Raw genomic sequence first — 21,120 nt, forward strand, 5'->3', positions numbered from 1 at the left:
GGGTCCCCCTCCTGTTTTTAAGCAAACACTGAGTGGAGGGGACAGGCATGAGGAGCCCTGTCGATCCTGAGCTTCGTTCCTGGTCATGCCTGGACTCTTGATCCGTTGATCAAGAACTCATTCCAGGTTCTTGATCAAATGATCGAGAGTTGCTTCTGGATCCTCGATCGACTGATCAAGATCTGCCTCACACTGGCATGGCCTCGAGTTGTCAGTCGGGTCCAACTCTTTTGTGCCCGACCCTCGGGGTTCATTGCCTGATGGGCAGTGGTAATCCCCTGATACACTGTTTATGGTTTGCGATTCCTTCATAATGCAAGATGAATGCGATATATTGTTACAAGTATCTACAGATACAACATAAGCATGAATATTTGTGTCATAAGGCACACCATGATAAACCCCAGCCAACAAAGTAGAATCACAGAGTCCTACACTGGCGTCTCTTTTATTTCCTCAATCTCTGTCAAGCTAGTGAGGTCTTCTTCCTCTATTTCTGCTAGAATGGCTCAGAGACGGGTTGTGAAAGTTGATGGCTTTTTCTTCGGAAATTTCAGCCACTTCGACTTGTCAGGCGGGCACTTATTGTCCCACCCCTGGTGTCCAGTGTGTCTGCACCAGAAACATCGCTTTTCTCTTTTGAGATGATCGATGTCCATGGGTTCGCCTTCACCACCGTAGGTGAATCCAGTGGCGTCCCTTCTGCCCTTCGAGCCATTTGAAGAGCCACCCGCTGTTCCAGGCTTGGAACCAGCAGTCCTGCTGGGATACTTCCCACCTTGGGCGAGATGAACTTGGTAGTTCTTGTCCATTTGTAGGACCCTGCACCTCCACTCCCAGTAGGTGGTAGGCCGCATATTGTCTCCACCCATGATAATCTCTTTGACTCTGGGCCAGATTGCGAGGGCGATGACTTCCTCCATTTTCTTGTCATTGTGGAAACGTTCTGCTTCCACAGCCAGTTGTTCGAACCTTTCGAAGAATTCTATGGCCATCTTGAACTGTGCTTGTTGCAGCTTTTTCCATTGCATCTGCTTGATTTGGACCTCCACTACCTCCCTGAAACGTGTTCGGACGTTTTCTTGGAAGGTCTCCCACTGTGTGGGTCCTTGTAGTGTCGTTGCTGATAGACCCACCAGGTCATCGCTTCCCCACCAAATCGGTGGGCCATGAAGACTACTCGACTTGGGCCATACCTGTATGCTTTGTTAAGCACAAAGTATTGGGCAAAGACCTCGAAGTAGTATTTGCAGTGATTGAAGAAGCGATCGAGGTCGCTGGCCTTCCCATAGAATTTGTTGGGGACTTCTATCAACGTTGGTTTCACATTTCCCCAGGGGTTGGCTTGTCCATCAGGGATAACCCATCCGTTTGGCAGATCAGGTGGTAGAGGAGGATGGGCAGGTCATGGTAGTGATCGAAGGTTCTGATCACTACGGGGTGACGGTGATTGTGCTGGAGGTCAAGGTGGTATGGGGGGAGGTCCTCCTCCACCTCCTCCTGGTCCTCGTGGACCACCGCCACCTCCTCCAGGAGCAGCGGGTGCTGGTCCACCTGTTTCTCCCATTGGCGCTGATTGTAAGGGGTCTCTGCCCATACTTCGGGTGTGGAACCTTCCTCCTCCTCCTGCAGCAGTTATCCCCAGGGTGTTGGACGGTGCCCAGGCCATGTCAGGGATCAGGTTTTCTAGGCCTACTATTCCCAGGTCAGGGAATGATTCTTCACTGTAGTGCTGTCCTGGTGCTATAGGTTGGTCGGGGTGTATTCAGTTCCAGTCAATGGCGGCATGATACCAGGTTTCGGTGATGAGCCTCCAGGCTCTGTACGCTCAGAATTTGTGGATTTTACCAGATAGCTAATTCCCCAGACACCACACAAACCTACTATTTCAATCCTGGCAATATTGCTTAATGCCGCCAATTATCCTTCCCCACTTGTATCCCACATCAATTACGTGCCCCTTTCATTAATTCTGCCAGGCACCTGATTGTCAATCTCACGGAATTAGAATCCCATCTGATTGCCTAGCACAGCCGCAATTCCGCAGCACAGCCACAATTCCGCAGCTCAAATAGCAATTCCGTGGCATTAGCTCTGATGCCGTGACCTTTCCTCAGTCTTTACTAAGGCTGTTATACCGCCAAGAGATTGCTGCAAGCATCTACTTCAGTACACTTGCTTCAATGTACTTTGCCGCAGCAACACAGCAGCTCAAAATTCCGGAGATCGGTGGCATTCTTGCTAATCACTTCATCTATATGCAGTAAAGCCATATGGGTGCTGTTACTTTAGAACCTTGGGAACATGTGTTTGGTATCATTTCTTACTAATCTATGTACTATGGACTTACTAAGGACTCACTTCAAGTATTCTAAATTTATTCTGGACTTGTAGTATAAAAGCTAGTATACACCATGGAAAATGGGGAGTTGCTAGACAGAAGTTACTGGACACTAGCCATCATCCACGTTATCGACCACCATTATCGCTTGTACTCACTAGGAGATAGACAATAACAACATAGTCACTCCAAGTTATACTCTCTGTCACGGCTTTTCTTCTAACGGTATTGGTGTATGCTCATATTGCGCCAATACACGGAATTTGGTGTCCACAACTCGCTTTTATCTTTTAATCCACCAGCATCATTTCACTTTCACCAGCCAGGATCGTTTTCATCAGTTTTCACCTTCTACGTCGCCATCGTTTTACCCAGTTCAGTTCAGGATCGTTACGTCCCCATGTGGACTCAGATTAGGATCGTTATTGCTGCCAGCAGCATCTGTCACGGAATTTCGGTCAACAGCTTCAGTATAGGATCATCAGTCATGGTATTTGGTATCTTGCCATCAGTTTCAGTATAGGATAGTCTCCGTGTAGACTCAGGATTAGTATCAGTTTTGTTCTGCCATCATTAACCTCAGTATAGTTTCAGTTTCAGTCCAGCCCTGTCCCAGCCATCATTTTGCCGTCACTAGTTCCCCCTCATATCATTGCCAGTTCATTTTATCTTCGTTTTACTGCCAGTTTCTCGTTTCTCAACTACAGTCTTCGTCTCTTGCCATCATGGTATTTGTTATCTTGCCAACAGTATTTCTCTTTGATGGCATTTTCTCTAATTCCGTCAACATCACCCATGGCTTTTACTAGTTAAATTGCCGTCACTTCGTTCACGGTTTGCCAGTATTCCCAGTTATACCGGATTCCGTTCCTTCTCATTTATCGAGACCCTTCCTGGCTTACAGCCAACGTTTTCTAGTACTCAATCGTTAAGGGTACTACTTCGCTGACTGAAAAGTCGCAGTGTATACTTGCGTTCTTGAGGAATTCATCACACGGAGGTGCACCGAAACACTCGCACAACAACAAAGCCTTTATTGCCGCTATGCACCATTTGCCGTGAACTCCTCTAGAGTTTTGGTTTTTGCCGTTGCCATGGAAGTTTAGACTCATCATTGGTACGAAGTATCCTGTCTTCCAGTGCGGAACCCAACTTTGCAGCTTTATATGCTTGACCTTGGTCAGACGTGGTCCAATCTACATTGTACCGCAGTCATCTGCTGGTCCATTCTAACATTTGCTGCCATGTTAGATCATATATTTGTCAGTCCGTAAGTCCCTGTGCTTGAGCCTTGGACAAACTCGGGTGGGTCATAGGAGGGGCTTCTACTGGGGGAGCAGCTGGGTCTGTTCTCCTCAAGTCACTGGTCGATGACCATCCCAGCTCGGGTCCAGGGGTCCATCCTGTTGTCATGGTCGGGAGGAAAACCGATGATCTGGTATCAGGAGAATATCCCATATCCTGCATCCCAGTCATCGTTCCAGTCCCAAACACCCCTGATGTATCTGTAGTACTCATCCCAGATCTTCAGGGCATCTTCACATCTCCAGATCCAGGGCCATAGGCTTCGGAGTGGGAGGAAACCGTAGTATCCATCAGGTAGGAACCCTCCTTCTGGGGCAAGGAAGGGTTCGAGCTCGATGGGGGGTTTTGCTCCCTCATACTCATTGGCAGCCAGGGTTCTGAGACGTTGACAGATGGAACAGTTGCAGTAGGGGTATGGATGGGGGGTCTGGTCAAGCTCCCTCAGAATGTGGTTTGAGAGGATGATAGGGTCTGGAAAGGGTTGGTCTCCGGCAAACCAGTCAAGGATTCGATCTCCCTCAGGGGTGTCTCCTGGGAAGATAACCCACTGTCCCTGGCTAATCGGGGGTCCAGGGTGGGTGTAGTACTCTGGGAGCTCCTCATTATTACTGTCAGAGTACTCAGTGAATATGATGTCATCGAGTCCATCTTCGATGGCATCGTTGGTGGAAGTTTCTGAGATGTGGGCAAAACGTGGCTCAGCAAAATCTCTGAGGTCAGCAATGGTGATGAGGGTCCTAGGGAGGACCTTGGATTTGGGTTGGGGGGAGGGCCAAATGAAGTCTGACTTGTGGATGGAGTCATCGTCCCACCATGAAGAGGGTCCTTCAATTCTGTAAGTTCCATCGGGGGTGTATGATGAGAGGGAGGTTGGGGCATCATGTCACTCTGGCTCCGGAGATTCATCTCTTCAATGTCCTCCTGCGTTGTCCACTCCCCGTATGTCTCCTGGTCCCTGGGTAGGGAGGAACGGGTTTTCACCTTCTTCGAAGGTGGTTCTTCGCTGGGTTCATCCGTGGATGATTCGATTGAATACGTTGTTGTAGAACCCACTTGTTCCTCTCTGGTAGAGACGCTCTCCATTGTCATCGAACCCTGGGACGGCTGCTGATAACTCTGTGGAGGTAATTGATGGCTCCCTGGAGTCATTGTCGTCACCCCAGGTCGTGGCATCCCAGGACCCATCTGTATTGGTCCAATACTCGGTGGTAAACCTGGGGTCGACTCAGTCATCTCCATCATCTGGAGGGATGCCAAGTCATCCGAGCTCTTCTTCCCGAAGGGATTCTTCGCCTTCACTGTCTTGCTGATCCTTGCCCTGAAGCTCGAGCATGGGGGCTCGGTCTTCTCTGTCAGGTAAGGGGTGTCGAAGTGTGTCTCGCTCCCCCCTTGGCCATGGTGTGAGGGACCAGAGCCGGATGGTGCTTGTTGTTCGTGAGGTTCCTGTTGATGAGCCATTGAGTCTGTGTACTCTCCCTCTTCCGGGGGTCGGTGCTCTTTGGTGTCGGGTTGGTTGGAGGATATGGAGAACTGCGACTGCAGTTACTAGTGTCAAGATACTGAAGGTACTTCCGAAGATAATGGCGGTGCGGTCTGAGGGGGTGAGCGGCATAAAGTTCATTGTACCACAATGAATGTTTATGATCTCGGGGTACGGTGGGTGCCGTTTTAAATAATGGGCTGAAGGTTTCTTTTCTTTGGAAGTATAACAGTGACTGCCTTGAAGCGGTACAGTTACTGTTGACAATGGTAAGGGTAGTAAGGGCAAGCTTCGGCTAATTGTTAAGCACTAACTCTGATCTGAACCAAGGCTGATCTCTATCCTGTCACTCGCATTTGGTGATTCAGTGTTAGAGAGGCATTGGTAGATTGTGAGAAGTTAGGCGTCACTTTATAGCGAAAGCAAGGAGCTTGTAAGAGTTAAGAGTATATAACCTTAGCCGAAGCTGGGGTCTAAGGCCACAGCATAGGCTAGCTTAAATACATGTTAGACTCATACTAAGAATAGTATCTACAAGGGTGCATGCAACGAGAAGTGCGTCTTTCAATGAATGAGGAGTGAGGACACTAAAAGAAGTGTACTCCTGACGAATGAGAGTAAAGAGCACATATCACCTGCATCTGCGTGGGACTCCGTCTGAATAGGCTGCATCCCATAGACCACCCTCGACTGGTGGTCAACTCTCGTCCAACTACTAAGAAGCATGATGCTATCAAGAGAAGCATGATGGCGCATGTGGGTTGTTGGTCATCTGGGGGTGGCAGCTGTGAACTGGGGTGATGGCAACTGGGTAAACAGGTAAGGAGTATGCCAGTGGAATATCATGGGTCCGTGAGATAAGATAGGCAGGTCCGGGGTTCTGAGAGATAAGGATAAGATAAGATAAGGAAAATAGGGGTAAAGTCGTAATATCAAGCACGTCTCTACTCAGAGCAATCCTGTATGCATTTTATCCGACATTGTTGGCCTCTGTACCACCTGCGATTATTCGCTCCCTCACCCAACCTGTTCAACCTGTTCTCGTGAATGTGGTGTTGCATTTCATGGAGTCGTATTCCATGCCTAATCCAGAATCAGGACAATGGGGTTGGGCTCTCATTGGTTCATTCGCCATCATGTTTCTCAGCCTTGCAGCAGGCACTAGCTAATATTTCTACTACGTCTATCGGAGTGGAGCTTACATCTGAGGCACAATAATTGAAGCGATTTTTCAGAAAAGTTTAACTCTCGCCAGTGACACAGTGGATGACACTACTGGTGGAAATGCTTTAAATCTTATGAGGTAAGTGATCTTCCTCTGATCCTAGTTGATGAGATATTAACTCAATTTTAGTGTCGACCTTGAATGTATAACTTTGGCTATCGACCCTCTTCATCGTGAGTTCCTCCTCTCTTGAGGTGAACTGACCTCCATTGATGTCCATCAAAGAACTTTGGTCATCCTTGATCGTTATCGGCATTGGCCTGTATATATACTCTACACCCAGCTTGGAGCTTCCTTCATAGCAGCTGTTATTGTTACCACTGTTATCATGATTCTTACTCCCATCCTTTCTCAGTGAATCGACAGTCTTCAAGATGCTTGGTCGACACGCACCAATTCCCATGTTAGCCTCATCGCAGAGATTTTTCATCAGATCAAGGCTATCAAACTTAGTGCGTATGAACCCGAGCTCATCAACAAAGTACGGCAACACTGAAGTGAGGAGCTTTCATCCATGAGGCGATTCTGGAAGGATTTTGCAGTCGTGGTGTGTGTGACTAATATGGCCTGCTCCCATCCCTGTTTTAACTAACCCATCCGCAGTACATATGCGATCGTGGGCCATCTCTCTGGATCTGGATCGCTGGATACAAGCCGGCTATTCACTTCCTACACTGTAATAAGCATCATCTCCACACCTCTGTTCTCAGTCAGACAGAACTATGGGACAGTGCTAGCCGCCTACAGTAGCATCAAACGTCTGGAGACATACTTGCTTAGCACGGAGGCTTCTATCGAACGTCTCAACAAGAAATTGGGAGAGAAAGACGAACAGCTGGACCAGAAAGCTGTTGTGACTATGCGTAATGTGCACTTAGGCTGGAAAGACAGGGTAGTTCTGTCGGAAGTCAACATCTCCATCGAGTCTCAAATGTTGAATATGGTCATCAGACGCATAGCAACTGTGTATACACTATTACTCATTTGATTGGTCACTGATGGGACGAATAGGGTAAATTGACTTTACTTGCATCTCTTCTTGGGGAAGCGACTATTCTCGAAGGAAGCATCTCATGTTCAAGGGGAAAGGGCATTGCCTACTGCTCACAGGTACCATGGCTTCAGACAAGTCATTCCATTGAACAAAACATCACTTTCTCTTCCACCATGGATGTCCTGTGGTATCAAGCAGTAATCAAGGCATGTGCTCTAGATGTCGATCTCGCCTTGATTCCCAGTGGTGACTCATCCCTAGCCAAAGGATTGAGTGGCGGTCAGAAGGCACAAATCGTGTGTGCAATCACTGAAATTTCTAATCTTGTATCATGCTCTGACTCATCTCCCTCAGGCTTTGGCTTGGGCAATATATGCTAGAACGGATCTCATCATTCTTGATGATGTGCTTGCAGCCTTGGATGCAACGACTTCGGCAAATATTTTCTCCTCACTCTTTGGACCCAACGGCTTGCTTCATGGAAGAATGGTAGTGATGACGATGAACCACAGTGTGTATCAGTATCTTGAATACAGGATACTCGAACTTATACATCTTCAGTTCCATATCTTCAACATGCCGACTGGATCATCACTCTGGGTGATGGTAAAGTAGTCGAACAAGGCACTTTTGCCTCTCTCTCCATGTCTCAGGGAGGGATAGGGGATCTCATTCATAATGGTATGGTCACAGCCCTTACCAGTAAAATAACAATGGTGGTGGGCGAATCTTCTAATGCGACAGAAATCCTGAATGAATCGGACAAAGACGATGCTGCGAAGGAAGAGATCGAAGCTATTCAGAGCGGAAATGCCACTTTACGAACATATATGCACTATGCTCGGGGTGCCGGCTACAACTGCATGCTCATTTATATCGTTTTCCTCGCTGTCACAGTTGGGATTCAGATCGTCACCCCAGTTTACCTCCAGCTGTGGGCTGAAGCGAACAATGGAAGCACTGACTCGCATCTTGGCCAGTATCTTGGAGGATACGCAGTGATCGAAGTTGCATATGTGGCTGCTTTCACTGCCGTATTTTACTACTTCATCATGATTCTTGTCCCTGAAGCTTCGACCCAGTTGCATGCAGGAGAAGTCGAGGCAGTCATGAATGCGCCAATGTCCTTCTTTGACAGCACAACCACTGGGAGGGTCATCAGTCATTTCAGTCAAGATATCTTTGTCATGGATTTCGAGTTCCCTTTGGCGATGCACGATGCTGCGTACGAATGCACTAGATTGTTTGGTAGTGCCATTCTTATGGTCGCTGCAGTCCCCTATCTTGTTATTCTGCTCATCTTTGTTGCCTTTTCGGGATACTTCATACAAAAGTTTTACTTGGTTAGTACCATCTTTCTTAGAAGATTTCAAGCTTATGGCTTTATCAGGCCACCTCAAAACAGCTGCGTCGGCTGGACCTTACCTCAAAGGCACCTTTATACACCCTGTTTCAAGAAGCTATGGAGCTTAACGGTTTATTGACAATACGTGCTGCCCATCAACAACCATTGTTTACAAGGCAGAACTCCTTGCGACTTGCACAGTCTCAAAGGCCATTCTACTTCACCAATATTGCCTGACTGTGGCTGGCAACGACGATCGGTCTGTTGACCGCGTTCATCAACCTACTCTTTGTTCTTATTGTGGTAGCCAATCGACATTTGACAAGTGTTGGTCTCTTGGCAGTCGCCCTCACACAGGCAGTGTCCTTGCAGGATATTATCAACCTCGTATTAACCAGTTGGACACAGCTTGAGATCGCTGCTGTAGCTGTTGAGCAAAACTTGGAATTCACAAACCTGGAGCCAGAAGAAAAAAACCGGGATTGAGGTGACCCGGCTGACAAGTGGCCTGGCACCGGACAGATAACCTTTCAAGATGTTGTGGCTCGTTACAAGCCAGATGCAGATCCCACTTTGAAGGGAGTTACATTCAATGTTCCCGGAGGGTCGAAACTCGGAATTTGCAGCCAAACAGGTTCAGGGAAAAGGTAACATAACCGTATGCTTTTCTCTCTATTATGCAATTTTCATGCATTTGTCCTAGCACAATTATTCTTGTGCTACTGAGGGCACTCTATGTGGAGGGTGAAATATTGAGTATGTCGTATTCCTATCATGTGAACTGCATTGCTAATCACACTTCATATTTCCAGTTGATGGTGTACAGACTTCGTCAATTTCTTGACGATGTCTTAGATGTGCAATCACCATTGTCGCACAAGACCCGCTGGTCATAGATGGATCAGTACAAGAGAATCTTGATATCACCGGAATGCTCTCCGATTCTGAGATCTGGGCAGTCTGTGAGGCTGTCCAGCTCAAAGATCTTTTCACTAGTTTCCCTGACAAGCTGGACCACCCTTTAACGAGCCATGGCCAGGAACTTTCACAAGGATAGATGCAACTGCTTGCCTTGGCTCATGCTTCTTTGTGACATGTGAAGATCATCGTACTTGATGAAGCAATGGGTCGCCTTGACGCAGAAACCAACAGAGCTGTGTAAAGCGTTATTTGAGACCACTTTCGAGACAGCACTGTTATTACTGTGGCACATCATGTAAGTACAATTACAGACTACAAACAGGTCATGGTCATGGATCGTGGAAGGGTGCTTGAAAAGGGCGATCCACAAAATCTTCTTGCTACTGAGGGAAGTCCTTTTGGTGTTTTATTGGAGGCCATAAAATAAAGGAAGATTGGCCTTTCTGTTTATTTTCCCACTATAAAGACTATTGTCAACTGTACTGCACTAGTTATGATGATGCCAGCAGTGGTTCAATGGATTCTGCGAGAAATATGTTATTATTTATGCACCAGCAATTAAGATATGCCGACAACTTAAAGCATTGTTAACCTAGCATGACATGTTGATTAAAATTTCTGGGACTTGTCTTATTATCTGCCTGTCACTTTCATCAGAGTCCTCGCATACTCCTAGCTGATTAGCATTGAATAGCGCACTGGCCACTCACAATCTCCTTGGGTCGATATTTCGGACTTCGACTTCGCTTGAAGTTTGCTAAAAAATCTCTCACTAAGATGCTCAGGTTTCCCTCCTTCCTGAACCCACACAAGCATTGACTAGGCCCTCAATCTTTCAATACATCACTACAATTGTGTTATGATACATGTCGAATTTATGAGATACTCATGGTACGATTATCTGTAACAGAGCAGGGTACAAATGCTTGCAAGTATCTATAAAGACGACTCGCCATCTTGGCAGCAAAACACAGCCTAATCATCAAAGTCAGATGAGACAAATAGCTGCTACCATAGGCTCAATGTCACAGATAATGACACTGCGTTTGCCCGATCCTTTCTCTATATCGGCTAGCATCACTGGTCCAGCATAGTGGGAGACATACTTGTCGTGAGCGGCCCAAGAGTCTAGAGGTTCTTGTAAGTAGAACCTGGTGAGTAGTAGCTTGGTTGATTTGGTACAGTGACTGTCAATTTGTAAAAATCTTACAGAGACATAATATCCTCTGGAGGTACATCATTGGGTTGTGACCCTGCATATTTGTGACCATGGGCAGCGATAACATTCTCGCCCCCCTCTACATTATAACAATGGATGAGGTGGACCAGAGAGAATTTATGGCCATCCTGGTGAAGTGCATCAAGGGTTGTTTTGGACACAGGGTTTTCCACAGTAGGCTAGTAGAAAGAAAAGGTCGGAAACAGCTTAATAAAAGGAAATCCTGACAAACTGCAGTCTTTATCATGTGCATGCCGATTATGATAGGGTGATGAAGTTCATGTCTGTCCCAATCGCAGCACACAACGTCGGTAAGGATAAGCTGTTCAAGCATGGGCATGCACTGTGCCAAGGGAATAATTGAGAACCCATGCCATTTATTTCAATGTTCAGGATTGAAGATGCCCTAAAAGAATTTAAAGCAATGATAAGGACTTGTGAGTCGGTAGCAAAAGAAAAGACTTCACTTGGTTGTAGTATGCAATTTCTTCTCCATCTTTGGACAAGTGTCCCGGAATCCAATAGATGCACATGGGACTCTCCCATGGAAGGACAATACCGCGACGATACTGTCTGAAGCAGTTGGGGCACCCAGAGAATGGATCATGTGGCAAACAGTTGAAGTGGGATTGGAGGGAACATATAAAGTCGTTCTGTTCTGTATGGGTGACCGAGCATCCATCTGGCTTTTCAAAAGAAGGGCAAAAGCAGATGTAAGGGGTCTTTGGCTGAAGGAAAGGTTTGGGTTTAGTGGCAACAGGGTCTCCTTGCATCGTGGGAATGCTAATGACAACCATAATGAATCCAAAATTTCCGTATTGCCAAAGGGCTCGCCTTTTAAACCTAGATGATGAAATCATGTCATACCGATCTCAACTCGTCTGCAAGAAGGATGTCCCACTCTGATCTCCTTGACAAATCGTCCTAGTAGCATTTGGCTAGCATTCAACCTAGGTAATTATATAGAATGTTCCTTTGATAGTGATCAAGCATGTAATCTGCGCACATTTTATAAAGAACGACGTACATAGGGAAAGTTTTACATAAATCATGCTATATAGTATTCTTCCAATGCTGTCCAATCTAAAAATAACTCCGGATGTGCGGTCCTAACTCAGAGGAGGCTAAACATCTAGAGCAGGAACAACAGGAACAAGTAAGGTGAAGTAACTTTAAGCAAGCAATAGTAGTTGCACCATATCATGCCTTCCTTGCAGAACACCAAGATGGCCATTTCGGGCTAGTGTTGCTGATGATTCGGCTTCTATCACTGGAGTCAATCTCGAGCCATTAATGATGGAAGGACAGGACTAGCAACTACACTATTGCTGGTGCTACTAGTGCATCCAGCGAGTAAATGCAGACATCGGATTAAATGCCATTTTGAACAGCAGCGCATTCAGAGCAAACAGCCCGAAAATGACTTTGACATTAAGCCAATACAAGCCGAATCATCAGCAACACTATCTCGGACTGAAATTCGTGTTTATGCATTAAATTTAGGCTAAAACCCAAACTTTAATAGGCGGCGTTACTGTACATTATGCATTTGCAACATTCATTCTACTCAATTACTACTATCACTACTTACGTCTCATTTACCTGCTCAGATGACCCTGTGATCAGTTTTCTCATTACCGCCATCCCCGACAACCTATGTTGCAAGCAAGGAAGGGTGATCAATTTGCTTGCAATATTAAGGGTCCAGTGTAAACAATGTGGATGAAGCTAGGTCCCACTCAGCTTTCAAGACCCACTTCAAAGTGGTCCCGAAGTATCTGCAGTCTACATTGGAAGGAGCTTCCTCCTTCTAGCCGCAAAACCTGCCCCTTTGTGTCCTTCAGTCAGCAATGCAGCCTAGTAATACCGGTGGGATTACATTACTGTATCCAATGCAGAGTATCTGCTGATCAAATGAAGAGAATTGAGGAACCCACTGGGATCATGCTGCAAAGAGATCAAGAAACAGCCGAGATCTTCTACAAAATGATGCCTCAAAGGCCTACAGCGGGAAATACATAATAGCACCTTTATGGATTCCATTCAGGTAAGCGTTGACCAGGTTGGAGAGAGTATCCACCCAGGGCTATTGCGTTTAGCTTTTTTCAGGAAGGAATAGCTCGATCTACTATGTGTTATTCTTCCTTCTGGTGGCTGTTAATATGCCTTCCATCTAGATCTGTGTATGCCATTCTTCAGACTGAACTCAACAAACCTCATTCCCATGAACTCGCACCAAGAAACAGTGCCACTACACATATAACGCCATGTTCGATCAAATACAGTGTACCATCAGTATACTGCATCTCCCCATCTTCAAATATGGCTCCCCTCCCCATTCTAGTTCCAGAGAGCTGGGTATCTGCTGACACTGCCAATTGTTCCATAGATATGGACCCAAAACTTGTGTGCATACATCAGCATTTCGAGCGGATTGCCCATCTTCATCCAGAGTATATTGCCCTCGACTGGAAGGGTGAGAAGTCGGTGACATATGGAGAATTAGCCTGTCTAGTCGATGCCCTGGCAGCTCACCTTGCTGTTGATCTTTGAATCCCTCCGAAACATCTCGTACTGGAGTTTTTTGACCAAAGTATTGCTAGCATTGTTGCGCAGTTGTCTGTCATCAGTATCACTCGTTCTCTCATAGGTATGCAATGCACAGCACTCATCTCTGTCTTCGATAGCTTAAAGCCGGCTGTGCATTTGTTCCCCTGGTGAGTTGCACATCATTCAAAGACCGTCTCGTTGACATTGTATAGGATCCCGAGCACCTGGTGGCATGAACCAGAAGTATCAATGCAAGTGTTGTATCGAAGATTTGCCTCACTCAAGCATCCCTGGCTCAAGAGGCATCTCATAGATTATCAAATGACGATGTGATAGTACTTTCAGTGGACATCTTCCTTGATTCTCTGCCTCCATCCTTTACTTGGAAACTGCTGCATATCGAGGTAGCAGGGAGCGATATGTGCTACGTCTTATTCATGAGTGGATCTACTGGTACCCCAAAAGGGGTGAAAATTACGCACTCTGCAGCCATATCATCGGTCATTGATGGACCTGAGTCAAATCAAGCTCTGCGATGGGAGGGTTTGGCATTACATACCTTGGGGTTCTCGAACTATGTCTTTGACTTTGTGAGCGTCACCCCCCTGATCCCATTAGTTGTCGGTCATGTTCTTTATAGTCAATTTGGGATGTTTATATCACCCTTACATGTGGGGGATGTTTGTGTCTAGCACCAAAGCTTGATATGTTAAACGACCTCGGTGGGGTTTGCAGTTCTATGTCTGTCACCTTCTTGGAAACCATGCCCACTGTACTCTCTCTTCTTGACCCTAAAGACGCGCCAACACTTTGTGTTGTTAACAGTGGTGGTGAACCACTTACAAAGGCTATAGTTGACAAATTCAAAAATGGACTTCCGAATGAATGGAAAATATGCTTGGGAAACCTATATGGGCCTACGGAGTGTACAACTGTCAGTCTTTTTTTATTCCTTGAGATTAAGATAAATATACTAACAAAGACCCTGCTCTAAAGGGTTCAATCTTCTGTGTTGTTGAAGCAGAGGCCGATCCTAGCATCATCGGCCATCCATTTGGTGGTAACCGCGTCTACCTCCTCGACGATGAGATGAAGCCCTGTTTCATTGGTGATGTGGGCACTATCTGGCTTGGTGGTACTCAGGTGTCTCTCGGATACCTGGGACAGGACGATCTGATGGCAAAGTCATTTCGAACCGATCCTTTCATCACCTCCCCAGATTCTGCTTCGGGGAACAGGATGTACAACACTGGTGATTTGGGCATGTGGACAGAGGAGGGATCAATTCGCTGCTTGGGCTGGGCAGACTCACAGGTTAAAATCCATGGACAACGCATAGAGACTGGAGAAATTGAGAGTGTTCTCATGAGTTACCCCCTTGTTAAAGGTGCAAGCATCATCAAGCGAGCCCACAGCAGGGTGGAAGAACTTGTTGCGTTTTTGGATACATCGGTTATTGTTTTGTTGCAATCTTTCTTTCTTTTGTCTAATTCATTTCGTTTACAGGGATCAATACCATTCACAGATATCACTGCCCGACTTAAGTTACAATTACCTATATACATGATCCCCACTTCCTTCATCCTTCTTGATGGTCTTCCTATCACAACCAGTGGGAAGGTCGATCATCATACACTGGAGAGGCTATCATTAGCAGAGGATCAAGTACTTTCTCCTTCTGAAAACAAGAACCTCGTAGAAATGTCTATTGCATGAGCATGGGCAAGTGCTCTTTCTGATCTCAATCCTGACAATGTTCCCCTCGATGTGGATTTTTTCAAATATGGTGGTGACTCCATCACCACTATTCACGTATCTGGTTGGTTTTTGAAATTATTTGGCGCAATTTTCCATTCTGAATATTACCTATTATAGTGTCTTGTTGTCATAGCGACTTGCAGTTGCTTGTCCACGACTTCCCAAAGGCTGGGACCGTTTGTTCACAAGCTGCCCTCATTGTCACATGGGATAGATGTCACGAAGAACCAAAAGCATATGAGCCTTTTGAGATGCTAGACAAGGGATATCAGAACACAGTGATTCAAGAGCTTTCGTCTCTTGGAATATCCAAAGATGGTATTGAGGATGCTTTTCCATCACTTGCATCTGTATCTGGTCTGGTCTCTCTCGCAGCTTCCAATCCTCAAGTACATACCCAATCCTCATAAATATTCCTAACTATTTTTGATGCTGTGATGAATGCAGAGCTACCTCGCTTTGTATAAATTTCAGCGCCAGGAACCATTTAATCCCAGAAAATTAAAAGAATCATGGAAAATGGTCTTCCAGCGACATGCCATCTTTCGTACTTTGTTTATAATTCCTCCTAATCCCTATGGGGAGGTTACCCAGGTAGTTCTCAAACTTGAACATTGCAACCTAGGATGGACATGCCTAGGGCTTCGCACCGTTACCGTATAGTACGGTTATACGGGTGCCGTCATACAGGTACCATACCTGTTCCGTCTGGCGAAATAATTTTCCCAGAGACGGACGGTATATGGACATCCTGTATCCCGTTAGCAACTGTATAAACATGGCTGTCATATGGTAATTGATGGCTGTGTATGTATCTAAAAATAACCATCATCAGATCACGCTGCACGCGTGTTTGCCATACACTTAACATTGTACCATGATGTGCTAGCACCACAAGCTCTTCAATGCTACCACCCGATCTTTTTTCACTCGCTCTACTCAAGCTCTAATCCTTACCAGCATAGAATACTTTCTATTTCCTGCTTCTGCTGCTTCTATTCTACTCCCGTTTCATCCTTTGACTACAAGCACATGTTGCACAATAATTTGGCCTCTGCTGGTCTGTGCACCTTTCAAATATGGCTGAATTTAAGCCAGAGAAGTTCACAAAAGACTATCTACTATATAATGGTCCTGTCCTTTTTTTGCAGACTTACGACCACATTCTGGGCATCATGACAGATCAGTGTGCCCTCGATGCCAACGGAAACTTGAAATCCTCCTCGAAAGTCAATGTTTATCATGATGCAGATGACGACGTGCCCATGGAAGGACCTGAAGTTGCTCTGAAGCCCAAAATATCAGGTATGTATTATTCAACAGCCGTCTATATACCCGTACCGTACTGTCAACCTAGTTCTAAGAGCCTTGACGGTATGGTATACGGACCAGCCATCGCCCGTCACTGTACCATGGCTATACGGCCGTATACCATATACGGGACGGTGCGAAGCCCTAGACATGCCATTACTTCAACGACACAGCATCTCGTGATGCCGCCATAGACACTTACACAAGGAACTGGTGCAACGTGGGGTTCTCTCTTGGGAAGGTCCCTACACGAATTTCTCTTTTTGAATCGCCGGAGTCTTCGGTCGTACTGTGGCAGGTCCACCACTCTCAGTATGATGGATGGAGTTATCCTATCATCCTCGATGACCTATGGAAGGCATATGGTGCTGTTTCTGGCTCGTTTTCCAGCTGGGATCCTCCGGCCACCTCTTACGCTGAATTCGTATGGTGGGTAAAAGGCCAAGATAGCCAGTCAGCACTTGAATTTTGGAGGTCAGAGCTGAAAGACGCGTCTTTACTTCCGTGGCCCAGAATTGCGCTTCACGATGGAGCGCGGAGCGTAATTACAACAGACGGGCTGCTCACGGACAAGTGGAAGCGTGGTTCAGATTTGCTGCGTTTTTGTCATGAAAGTCACGTTACCGTGTCGTCATTTGTCCGGGCTGCTCTCGCGTTTGTTCTTGGTCTTCATGGCCACACCGACGATGTCCTCTTTGGTGTGGTCACTTCCGGGCGTGCTGGGGGATTCGATGGTGTCGAGGACGTTGTCGGCGCCTGTATTGCTACTCTTCCTTCCCGCATCCGCGTATCCCCAAATCAAAGTGCTGTCAGTTTTGTCAGATCTGTTCATCTCCATTCCATGCGCACGACTCCCTACGAAAATGTCGGTCTAGCAGATGTAATAAAAAGCAGCTGTCTCGGTGACTTGCGCGACATTTTCCAAGTGCTCCTCACAGTACAAAACCTTCCCCACCTCTGTGAAGACCCGCAGTCCTTCCTTGGTCGCAGTCTGACTGGACATAGGATGGAGTTGAATTATGCTCTGGCTGTCACGGCTTATGTTGACCGTTCCTCGAATCTTGACGTAGAGTTTGAGTACGACTCGAGGGTCTTGACGTCGGGGGATGTCAGCTGGTTCCAACACCATCTCTCTTCCACGTTTGACGCAATATTAGACGCTCCGGATGAGATTCTTCACTCCAGAGACATCGTTACACAACACGAGCGCTCGTTTGTGCTGGCATCTGGTGTAGGCCTTGCACCGGACCCTACATTAGCCGAGCAGCGCTTTGTACACCTTATGATCGATCAAGCCGCCTCTTCCTTTCCGTCAACCATCGCGATTGAACACACCAGCGGTACTGTTATAACCTACGCTGACCTCACCCGGCTGGCCAATCAAGCGGCGCATGGGTTGCGCTTACGCGGGGTGCACGCGGAGACTATGGTGCCGGTGCTTTTCGACAAGTACCGCGATCAAACGGAAATCGTTATTTGTATTTTGGCGATATTGAAAAGCGGAGGAGCCTTTGTTCCCCTTGATGCATCTTGGCCACCGGATAGGCTCGTTGCTTGTATTCGGCAGACTCAGTCAGAATTTTTACTATATGACAGTTCTATAATGTCTGACACGATCGACTCGATTCCGGTATACGCTTTGACGATCGGCCAACTCGTTATGGGGCATGAAGACAAAACTAAAGCTCCTGGGACACCCGAACTTCGATCAGACTCGCTTATCTATGTCGTTTTCACATCCGGTACCACAGGCGAGCCTAAAGGGATCATGATCACCCATGCTAATGTCATTGGGTACGTGGCGAAGTAAGTACAAGTAACTTCGGTCTACGGCAATCACAATATTAATGAATATTTAGTGGATCAACCATCTATCCCATCCATGATATCGACCGGGTTCTTCATTTTTCGCCCTTTTCTTTTGATCAAGGCATTGGTGACATGTAAGTCCTTTACCGCATAATGTATACCGATGATCATCTTGCTGAATTAAGCTATTTACAGTTGGATGGCTCTGACAAAAGGCTACACATTGCTATTAGCCGACATGGATGACATGGTCAATGACATGTCTGCCGTCTTGAACAGTACAAAAGCTCAATATACAGTGCTGACCCCGCCGGTAGCAACCCTCATAGGTGATCAGGAGCATCCTTGCCTTAAAGCCCTCCTCGTTGGCGGAGACCGGCTGCCTGGACAGCTTGTGGAGCGATGGCGTGGAAAGGTGGCTTTCTTGGATGAGTAAGTCAAGGCCCGCCCTTTTCCACTGTTTACTATTTAACTTACGGATAACAAAGCTATGGTCCATCTGAAGTGACAACGTCATGCATTGCTATGCCTTTTGCAGCTGGGACGAGCACACAAGCAGGTGTCATTGGCCGCCCTTTTGGGTCCACGCGCGCCTATATCGTTGATCCCGAAATGAACATAGTTCCAATTGGTGCATGTGGCGAACTGTGTTTGTCAGGGAATCAGGTTGCACGAGGGTATTTGAACCTGCCAGAACGTACAAATGCCGCATTTATGGATGACCCATTCAATCCCGGACTTCGCCTGTATAAATCTGGGGATATCACGCGGTGGACATCCGACGGGTATATCGAATACATCGGTCGGCACGATGACGGAGGCTTCATTAAACTGAGGGGACTTCGTATAGATGTCTCTGAAATTGAAGAGACGCTTATGTCCGTGAGGGGTACCGTAGCTGTTGTGGAGCTCCTCCGATTCCATGACCAGGATCATCTGGTTGCATTCATCGGCACGAAGCTAGCACCAGCTGGAACGGCTCAGATTACTATTTCCTCCGACCTGGCGTCTCTACGAGATTGGGTCAGCAAATTGGTGGTTGCATGCAAGACAACAATGCCAGCATACGCTTTGCCAACCTTGTGGGTTGCTGTAGATGCTATCCCTCAAGCCAATACAAATAAATGCGACAGAAAACAACTTCGTCGGTTTTTCCAGGAGCACGCCAATCGAGTCCAAGAGATAACAAGAACTTTATTGCAATGCGAATTGCCCCGACCTCCTCGAGATGGCTTAGAACAGTCGATCGCTTTGAAGTGGAGTAGCGTGTTGGGCAGGAACGCTTCGTCATTCTCGGCACACGATGACTTTTTCAGCTTGGGCGGCAACTCCATCAGCGCTGTTCGTTTCCTCTGGATGCTGCGAAGAGAAGGCTGGGACATCACGATCAGAGAATTCTATGCGCGCGCGACGACAGCAGGGCTTGCCTCTTTGATCGAAGAAAAGAAAACACAGAGCATCGACTTTCCATCTAGGGTTGAGCCCGCCTCGTCAACGACCAGTCAAGGTCTTGTATTTACTGTGCAGGAGACAGACAATCGTACGGCTGCGACATCACTCTGGCTATTGCACGATGGAGGAGGGCTTGGCCGGGAATGTAAGCCCTGCTTCGTTTGTATCCACGGCACGATCTGATCCTGACATGCGCATCTTAGATATCAATCTGCAACCGCTCGAACGTGGCGTCTTTGCCATTGGCAACCCGTCTTCTACGCGCGCGGAATTGATCTCGAGATATGCCTCCTGGGATGCTTATGTGGACGCCTATGATCCTCTGATCCCAAAAGAGAATGTCTATATCGGTGGTTGGTCTTTCGGAGGCATGCTTGCGCTGGCGATTGCCGAGAGAAGACTTCAACGAGGAGACCCTGTGAAGGGAATTGTCTTAATAGACTCTTACAATACTCAAGGATGGCGCAACGTATCCAACTGTTCACCCGATGACACTCCGGACATTCTCGATTTCTCGACCATTCACCAGGCGCATGTTGATGATCGTCTCATAGAAAGTTTTGTAGAACCTCGTTGCGATGTCCCTGTATTGCTAGTTCGAGCTGGTAACGGACTTGGGACTGACGGTGACGGTTTTGTCCTACCAGAGGGTCAGAAGTGTGGGGAGCGCAATTTTTGGTCGGAAGATGCATTCAAAAGCTTGGATATCGTGACGATCTTTGGAGCTGGACACTACGATCTGATGCAGTCGGATGAGACAGTTGGTTTGGTGTCGGAGACAATTCGGCGCTGGTTTGGAAATGGTCCTGTCTAGACGCCAGGTATCTCCACGTACGGGCTCATTACTTGTCTAATCTAGTAACAATCCTGTTCGCACAAATTGGTGTATCGTCCGTGCGGCTTGACCGTTTTTGTTTGCGTTCACCTATGGAACTCGAATACTTGTGTTGTGGTTCAAGGCGGTTCCTTTTCAGGAAGGAGAAACGTGTTGACTTTTCTTGCCCTTTGTATGCTGAGAAAATGGGATATAGAAAACATAATGAGAAACCAGTTCTACTTAGTGCTCCTTTCGCATACAAAACAGCTTCTTTTCTGCGAATGAAATGCGGTTTCCTGTGTTCTGGCTGCGGGAAATGCCTTTTTTATTCCTCCAGTTCTTTTCCTACCTCAAATGAGTATGGAAGATATCTCATCTTTCATACTGGTTTTGTGAACTCATTTTTACCAGTAGAAGTGCAAATGAAATGTCATAACATTTTGAGGACTCGTTTTTCCGTGAGGAAAATGTACCGGCTCCAGCAGTGATTGCAGCCCGCGGACTGAAGTAACTCTCTAGTTGCTCGATGCAGTGTGAGAACACTGTAGCCGAGTATTGAACAGGCCTATCAAAATGCAATGCAACCAGCTGTC

At 46.8% G+C, this 21,120-nt stretch overlaps 3 protein-coding genes across 3 annotated transcripts; all 3 read left to right on the plus strand.

Moving 5' to 3' along the window:
- Positions 1 to 6,865: 6,865 nt before the first annotated feature.
- On the plus strand, positions 6,866 to 8,927 carry EV420DRAFT_1651948 (P-loop containing nucleoside triphosphate hydrolase protein; the record flags this gene model as incomplete). The annotated part of the gene is made up of 6 exons (XM_060478599.1): positions 6,866 to 6,900; positions 6,955 to 7,315; positions 7,363 to 7,641; positions 7,700 to 7,856; positions 7,907 to 8,688; positions 8,736 to 8,927. 6 exons carry the CDS (start codon positions 6,866 to 6,868, stop codon positions 8,925 to 8,927), a joined length of 1,806 nt encoding a protein of 601 aa, XP_060322602.1.
- A 1,953-nt stretch (positions 8,928 to 10,880) lies between these two features.
- Positions 10,881 to 12,144, plus strand: EV420DRAFT_1487059 (uncharacterized protein; the record flags this gene model as incomplete). The annotated part of the gene is made up of 7 exons (XM_060470482.1): positions 10,881 to 10,994; positions 11,098 to 11,141; positions 11,224 to 11,267; positions 11,308 to 11,569; positions 11,762 to 11,784; positions 11,949 to 11,991; positions 12,048 to 12,144. The coding sequence occupies 7 exons, from the start codon at positions 10,881 to 10,883 to the stop codon at positions 12,142 to 12,144; spliced, it is 627 nt and encodes a 208-aa protein (XP_060322603.1).
- A 1,008-nt stretch (positions 12,145 to 13,152) lies between these two features.
- Positions 13,153 to 20,902, plus strand: EV420DRAFT_1631867 (acetyl-CoA synthetase-like protein; the record flags this gene model as incomplete). The annotated part of the gene is made up of 16 exons (XM_060476168.1): positions 13,153 to 13,317; positions 13,518 to 13,547; positions 13,593 to 13,607; positions 13,650 to 13,970; positions 14,021 to 14,314; positions 14,377 to 14,832; positions 14,887 to 15,083; positions 15,108 to 15,203; positions 15,272 to 15,527; positions 15,586 to 15,732; positions 16,321 to 16,324; positions 16,623 to 18,255; positions 18,309 to 18,392; positions 18,454 to 18,690; positions 18,747 to 19,855; positions 19,914 to 20,902. The coding sequence occupies 16 exons, from the start codon at positions 13,153 to 13,155 to the stop codon at positions 20,522 to 20,524; spliced, it is 5,655 nt and encodes a 1,884-aa protein (XP_060322604.1). The 3' UTR covers positions 20,525 to 20,902.
- Between the last annotated feature and the right edge of the window lie 218 nt (positions 20,903 to 21,120).

This window comes from Desarmillaria tabescens (genome assembly GCF_030435595.1).
Source record: "Desarmillaria tabescens strain CCBAS 213 chromosome Unknown EV420scaffold_109, whole genome shotgun sequence".
NCBI lineage: Eukaryota > Fungi > Basidiomycota > Agaricomycetes > Agaricales > Physalacriaceae > Desarmillaria > Desarmillaria tabescens.